Source organism: Erinaceus europaeus, unplaced genomic scaffold, assembly GCF_950295315.1.
Source record: "Erinaceus europaeus unplaced genomic scaffold, mEriEur2.1 scaffold_605, whole genome shotgun sequence".
In the NCBI taxonomy this organism is placed as follows: Eukaryota; Metazoa; Chordata; class Mammalia; order Eulipotyphla; family Erinaceidae; genus Erinaceus; species Erinaceus europaeus.
In genome coordinates, this window is record NW_026647704.1 from 67,646 (window position 1) to 75,608 (window position 7,963).

The 7,963-nt window shown below is 38.7% G+C and overlaps 1 protein-coding gene across 1 annotated transcript; it reads right to left on the reverse strand.

Annotated features, from left to right (window-relative positions):
* Nucleotides 1–4,492: 4,492 nt before the first annotated feature.
* Nucleotides 4,493–5,443, reverse strand: LOC103118475 (olfactory receptor 5J3-like). Its single transcript, XM_007528696.2, has one exon. It carries the CDS (start codon nucleotides 5,441–5,443, stop codon nucleotides 4,493–4,495), a length of 951 nt encoding a protein of 316 aa, XP_007528758.2.
* Between the last annotated feature and the right edge of the window lie 2,520 nt (nucleotides 5,444–7,963).

Consider the following 7,963-nt stretch of genomic DNA (forward strand, 5'->3'; position numbering starts at 1 on the left):
TGGAGAACTCTAACAAGGCTAGACATGGATCTTTCATATGACCCAGTAATTCCTCTCCTAGGGATATAGCCTAAGGAGTCAAAAACACCTGTCCAAAAAGATCTGTATACACCTATGTTCACAGAAGTATAATTTGTAATAGAGAAAACCCAGAAACAACCCAGGTGTCCAACAACAAATGAGTTGCAGAGAAAGTTGTGGTATATATACACAGTGGAATACTATTTAACTATTAATAAAGAACCTACCTTCACTGACCCATCCTGGATGAAGCTAGAAGGAATTATGTTAAATGAGATAAGTCAGAAAGAAAAAGATGAGTATGGGATGAGCCCATTCATAAACAGAAGTTGAGAAAGAAGAACAGAAAGGGCTATACAAAGCAGAAATTGACTGAATTTGAAGTACTGCACCAAAGTAAAAAGACTCTGGAGTAGGGGTGGGGAAGGGTTGATTTTCAGCTCCATTGTAAGGGTTGAGGGTAGGGACACAGACCTTTGGTGGTGGGAATAGTGTTAATATACAGTCCCATTAACTAACTAACTAACTAACTAAATAAGTAAATAAACAAGAGCCATAAATAACAGTTATAGAAGCAGAGAAGTAAAAGTACACAGTGTTACTATGGACCCTAAAGTATTTAAACCTTTAACCTTGGGGCAAGGTGATGGCACATCTGGGAAAGTGCACATTTTACCATGCACAAGGACTTGGGTTTAAGGCTCAAGTCCCTACAGCAGAGGGTGGGGGGAAGCTTCACAGGTGGTAAAGCAGTGCTGCAGCTATCTCTCTTTCTCTTAACCTCTACCTTCCCCTCCCCTCTCAACTTCTCTCTGCCCTATAAAATAAATAAATAAATAAATACTTTAAAAGCCATTAAATTTGAATTTGAACAACAGAGATATGGGGGCAAGGATTTGAAGCAAAGAAAGCGGGGGAAACAATTACATGAAACTTGAATATTCAGGGTTTGTTCTTTCCCCAGAATTTGACCAAGTTGTATCCTTCTCATATTTATCCCAAATTGCAGATCCCTTTCAAATTGCAGAGAAAGTAAATCTACAGATCTATACCAGTTAGAGTATCATTTAAGCTTCTGTTTATTTATTTCCAAAACAATGATCCAGACAGATTTTCTGTGAGGTCTCTTTCATCTCACAATCTTGATGATAATGGAAAGATGATTTTGTTTTCATCAATTCAACATTGTAAATCTTTCTACTAGATTTGTGATAGGAACGTTAAGTCAGCTTCAAAGGGGAACATTTTTGTATTTTTGTTGAAAGGAAGCTAACTGCCAGGCAATCTTCTTGGTATGCCCCATGAATGCTCAAAGCAACTTAAAAGTGTTAAGTATTGTTATTAGCCCAATTTTGCAGATGTAAAATATGGAAGCATCAAGAGTTTATCCCAGTCATCTTAAATCAACGCCCAACTGACCACTAAAAAATGCTCTCTTCCCCATACAAATGAATGAATGAATGAATGAATGAATGAATGATAAAGTACCTGTTGGGCAGGGGAAATAGCATAATCGTTATGCAAAGAGACTCTCATGCCTGAGGCTTCAAAGTCCCAGGTTCAGTCATCTGTACCACTATAAGCCAGAGCTGAGCAGTGCCCTGGTTAAAAAAAAGGGAGAAAGATAAGGTACCTGTTCACAACTCATTTCTTTGAAACTTTTCCTGGCAATTCACCAGATATATAGTATATGAATGAAATCTCACATTCATGCTTAATTGAGTTGTGAAAAAAATGGGCCTTATATCCAGTCTTAGTTTTTTAACTTTGAAACTTGTAGTTTCACTAGCTGAATTTAGACCAGTTAAGCAAACATTTAATCACACTATATAAACAGAATGATGTGATCCTATTACTGGAGATGTTCCAACAAAGACTAGAATGCTGCATCTCTTGCAAAGAGGATTGATTTGATTCTCAAGTGAAGATCATTTGAATTGCTTTTACAATTTCTTTCAGTCTTGAGATCCCTGTGTCTTGCCAATTTCCTCACATATCTGAAACTATAGCATGGCTGAAACCATGGAATTTTCCCATTTATTTTTTAAATTTACTATTTCATATGATTGAGTCAGAACCAATCTATTTTAATACTTCTTAGTAGTCCCCTACCTTCAGAAAATTCTCTTTTAACATCTTCTTTAAGATGGTAAATATCTTACATGAATGAATGCACCACTGGCTCTACTATCACATCATATATGTTACATATAATACATAATATATACCATAAATTAGGGGCTATTTATTTAAAGGTTATTTTTTTCTTTTGGAACAATTAGAGATATATAAGCAATTACAAAGAACAGTATTAGGAATTATACTTACCACTGACTCTGCTGAAAGTCTTGGATTTCTGGCTTTGGTGGTGGGACTTGTTGCTCTCCACTCTACTTCTTGGACCAAAAAGGATGCTCTTTGGTAAGATAGGCTGTTGGCTGTTATGCATCACGAGAACACTATGTCACTCTATGAACTGCTTAGATCATATGAATTGTCTAACATAAGAGTTGAAAATCTTTCCTTGATATCACAATGAATCTATTTATTTCTGGTCTATGGACATTTATAAACATCTCTGGACTGACCATTTGGGAGTAACCATGGAATCTCTCTCTCAGGAGCTGCTCTGGGACTCCTCAGAGTGCAATCACAGCTCAGGAGCAAGAACCTAAATACCAAGCATATATACGGAGAGCAGTTAATTCTCTCTTGGATTCATTAAATTCATGATAGTCATTTTCCCTGGCATACAAAGAGAACACCAGGTCCCCATTTGGGGGGCAGATATTTATAACTGAAGTTCATCACTAGTTCCTACTGAGTAGTTGTAGGTGGCAGAGGCCTAAGAAATTGACATTTCCTCATTTGCCATTAGGAGATGGGATAATGGTGGATATGGTCTCATTTGGTTGGCTTCTGTACAACATAGGAAAATTTCCTTTCAGACTGGAATTCTTGCTCTGCCTGGTGGACTTTCTCTTGAATTCCTGTTCTAGAAGCACAGTACTGTTAGAATATTTGCTCTCTTGGACCTAAGCCATGCCTAGTGAGGACTGTTCACAAGAAAGGGGTGCTCCCTTCCTTCCCCAACAGTATCCTTTTTTATTTTTACTTTCTCTTTAAAATTTTTTAAAAAAATCTTTATTTATTTGTTGAACAGAGACAGTCAGATTGAGAGGGAAGGGGGTGATAGAGAGGGAAAGAGGCAGAGAGATACTTGCAGCACTGCTTCACCACTTGTGAAGATTTTCCTCTGCAGGTAGGGACCAGGGGCTCGAACCTGGGTCCTTGCATACTGTAACATGTGCACTCAACCAGCTGCGCCACCACCTGGCCCCTATATTATTTCTTTATGTCCCTCTTTTTCTGTTCTTGCCATTGCTCTTAGCCAGGTGATGACACTGAAGACTTCCCTGGACAGACCAATGTGTCCTGGAGCTCTGCTTCCCCAGAGCCCTTTCCCACTAGGGAAAGAGAGAAAGAGAGGCTGGGAGTATGGATCAACCTGTCAACACCCATTTTCAGCGGAGAAGCAATTACAGAAACCAGACCTTCAATCTTCTGCATCCCGCAATGACCTTGGGTCCACACTCCCAGAAGGATAAAGAATAGGAAAGCTATCAGGGGAAGGATGGGATACAGAGTTCTGGTGGTGGAAATTGTGTGAAGTTGTATCCCTCTTATCCTATGGTTTAGTCAATGTTTCCTTTTTATAAATGAAAAATTTTAAAAAAAGAAATAAAATGATGCAAAATAAAAAAAGTCAGAGCTAACAGATAGCTCTATATGGCACAGATAAGGAGAAAGCTATAAGTCTGAACATCTTGCAGTATTTTCTTCACCAAAATTAGGTTTAAAACATTATACAGGATCATGTTAAGTCTGTGAGGCACGAAGATGCCCTTAACAATGTGGATTTTACATATGTGAAGAAGTACAAAAACAGTGTTAAAGACCTTAGAATCATTAGCCAGCAGGGAAATGAAAATCAAAATTGAATTTCATACTAAGATGACTACAATAAGAAAGGCTTGTGATAATGCATTGATGAGAAAATTGAGAAATTAGAACCTTTATACACTGTGCTTAAAAATGCAAAATGGTGCTACTGCTTTGAAAGCAAATTGACATTTTATTTTAATGTGTTTTGTTTTACCTTTTTAATTTTTCTTTTTTTATTGGGAAGATTAATGGTTTGGTGCAATATACAAAATCCAGTTCAAGTTATGCTTTGTGATTTCCTTTCTGTTCTTATTTTTCAACTTCTGTCTATGAGTGGGATGATCCCATATTCATCCTTTACTTTCTGGCTTATTTCACTTAACATGATTTTTTTCAAGCTCCAAGCTTCAAATTAAACATAGAGTTACCATATGATCTGATTATCTACTCTTAGCTATAAACTCTATACAAATAAAATATGCATGAATGTTTACAAAAATTTTTTACAGAAGGAAGAACTAATCACTTAGCTCACTAGAGCATCTCCTTCTCTAGTCAGCTTCTGCAGTGCACCCTTGACCTCCTTGTTTCTCAGGCTGTAGATGATGGGGTTTAACATGGGGGTCATAACACAGAAGAGCACAGACACCAGGATGTCCATGTCCAGGGAGTAGCCTTCCCTGGGCCGGTCATAGTTGAAATTGGCTGTTCCAAAAAAGATCACCACCACAGTGAGGTGGGATGCACAGGTCGAGAAGGCCTTGCTCCTGCCCTGAGCAGAGGGAATCCTCAAGATGGCAGAGATGATGAGTGTGTAGGACACTGCAGTAAACAGGCAGGGGCTCAGGCCAATGGTGGCACTGGCCACATGGAGCACAGACTCATTGACAGAGGTGTCTGAACAGGACAGCTTCAGGATCAATGGGATGTCACAGAGAAAGTGGCTGATCTGGTTAGGCCCACACAGAGTGAGTGTGGCTGCCAGTGCTGTGTGTGTCACAGAATTCACCAGCCCACACAGCCAGGACCCGGTCACCAGACAGACACAAACCTTGGCACTCATGAGAATTGGGTATTGAAGAGGGTGACAGATGGCAACATAGCGGTCATAAGCCATAGCAGCCAATAGGACACCTTCTGTGCCCGCACAAGTCACAAGGAAAAAGATCTGGGAAAGGCAGCCTTCATAGGAGATGGTCTTCCTCTCCCGGAAGAAGTTCACCAGCATGATTGGGACTGTGGTGGATGTGTAGCAGATGTCCAAGAAGCTCAAGTTACTGAGGAAATAATACATTGGAGTGTGGAGAGCAGGAGTAATCTTGGTGGCTGTTATGATGAGCATGTTTCCTAGGAGGGTTATCAGGTAAATGACAAGGAAAATCAAAAAGAATAAGCCCCGTAGTTGAGGGTGGTTGGAAAACCCCAAGAAGATGAATTCAGTAACATATGTTTGGTTGTTCATTTCATATGGTTCCATAACTACAAAAGAATGAGAAGAAAAACCATAATGACAACATGCAGGAAGCACTCCAAACGTGTTTGTAAACTTACATTATCATGGCAAATAGTGCTGGATAGTGAACAGCTTAGATTACAGAGGGAGATGTGCAGAATATCCTCAGGAATGCCACAAATTTCAGTCAACAGATCTAGCCAGTTCAGGTTCAGGAATTTTCCATGAATTTTCTTGACTACTGACGGGTGAAAATAAAGGTAGACTTGGCTCTTGCTTTAGGTGAGCTTATTTCACTGGTGATATTTGCCTTCTTTCATTGCCTTTTTGGTAATTATCCATTTCTAAGAAATACTTTCTTATTTAAAAGGTTTTAAAAATGTAGAGTGGTAATATACAAACTATTGTATTTTACTATAACTGTAAACCACTAATCCCCCAATAAAGAATTAAAAAAATATATGTAGAGTGGTAAAAAACAAATTCAGTCAACTTCAGAATCAGAATTAGTGCTACTGTGCAGCATACTTCTCAGCTGTAGGTTTCATTTCACTTTCCTTAATCTTGACTTATATACCTTTAAATTATTAAAGCACAATTTCTCAGAATAAGGGAAGAGGAAAAAACTATTAACAGATGGTATGATCGTAGGTGACAAGACTATATATATAGAAAATGCCCAAGTATACATGAGAAAGTCATAAGAGTTCAGAAACAAATTCAGCCAAGTTGTATACAGAAAAAATGAGTTGCATAGTATACACTGCTAAGTAGTAATTCAGAAAGAAGATAATAAATCAATTCTACTTACAATATCATCTGTATTTTAGGGGGATGAACCAGTTCTTTACTGAAATAGGGGAAATTCCTGTCCTTCTTACCTCTCCTTTACTAGCTCATGTTACTCCAGACGTTTCTGGTCAACAAATGTGAAAAATTTCCCTCTACAATAAGAAATCTCTATGGCAACTCTTGGGGTGTCTTACAGTTTTGTTCAATTTCAATACTGTCTACATGGTGATAGAGTTACAGCCTACTGACTATGAGCTCAGCCAATCAGAGGCAGTGAATCTCCAGATTCTCAGTATGATACCTTCCTCATTTGCATTCAGTTGATTTGCTGGAGAAGCTCACAGAACTCAGAGAAACATGTACTAGTTTATGGAAGTATGATAAAGGATACAGTTGAAGAGATATGTAAGACCATGTCTAGGAAAGTTCTTAATGCAAGATCATCTATCCCCACAGAACTGGGTTGTTTCCTCCTCCTTGTATGTGAATTCTTTCAACAGCCTGGAGACTTCCCACACCTCATGCTATTGGGGCTCCTCACACAGACATGATCAATTATTAACTTAATTTCTACTCCTTCTCTCCTGTTGAGGGAGAATGAAGGATAAGGCTGAAAATTTCAAGCTTCCTAAGCATAACTATGATTTTATCTTTCTGGTAACCAGTGCCCATCAATGACTTATCAGGAACACAGGTTGAGTCACTGTAGTTAAACAAAGCATCTTCTTAGTGATCTTGTCACTTAGGAGTGTTCTAGTAGACCTGTGTCTGAGGCAAGGTCAAGATCAAATATTGTACCAAAAGATTCTCCTAGTACTCTTTTACCACTTAGGAAGTCATAAGGATGTCGGGAACTAGGGACAGAAATATATATGTAATTTAGAATAAATCTTATTGTAAACCATTGTACTCTTCCCAAAACCTTCACTGCCACAGTCCTTACTGATAGGTGCCAGGCTCCCAGGATCCATCACTCCCTGTATGTTGCTAGTAATGCAGGTTCTTGGTGTCAGTCTTGCTGAGGTAATGGTGACCAGTTTCTGCTGTTTTTTTTTTTTTTTTGAAGCCCATGGTTGCCATGATGGTAAAGTAACTAATTCAGTAGTTTGGGAGGGGGCACAATTTAAGATCCTCTGGAGCCCCCTCTCCCCTCTTGCTACCAATATCTTAATTATAGTAAACTTAAGTTCTTTGTTCCATGGTTAGAGCATCTCTGTTATATCTAGGTCTAGTGTTAATGTTTGTTTTGTCTGTTTGAGACTGCATTCTTTTCTTATCATTTGTACCCTTGTAACTTTTTTCTTGAAAGTGAGAATGTTGTATAGGATAGCAGAGACAGGTGATTTTGTGGGGTGGGAGGGTACTAAGGAAAGAATCTTGAAGATGAACATGCCATCTCTCTTCTGAGACCTTTAGTTAGGATTGAACTACTTTTGTAAGTTAACCTGAGTTTGGGATTTGTTATCTCTAGGGTTACCTTTGGAAAACCACAGGTTTCAGATTTTCACTGATGTTATCTTGTAGGCAAGCTTACAAGGCTTTCTTTTTCCACTTAATTTCTATTCCCTGCTTGACTTTGGGTCATCCTTAAACACTGCTAACTTGATGAATCACTTGTTTCTTGGAGGTCTCCCAGTTTCAACTTACTCTTATTTTGTCACTTGTTCATGGCTGATAGGTACAGGTGAGAGGTGCTCACTGATGCTCCACTCAAACCTTAGTCTTAAACACTGTGAACATGATCTTGAGCCC

What these genes read in the sequence shown, in the direction of transcription:
- LOC103118475 (XM_007528696.2), bottom strand. Translation starts at nt 5,443, where the DNA reads ATGGAACCATATGAAATGAACAACCAAACATATGTTACTGAATTCATC.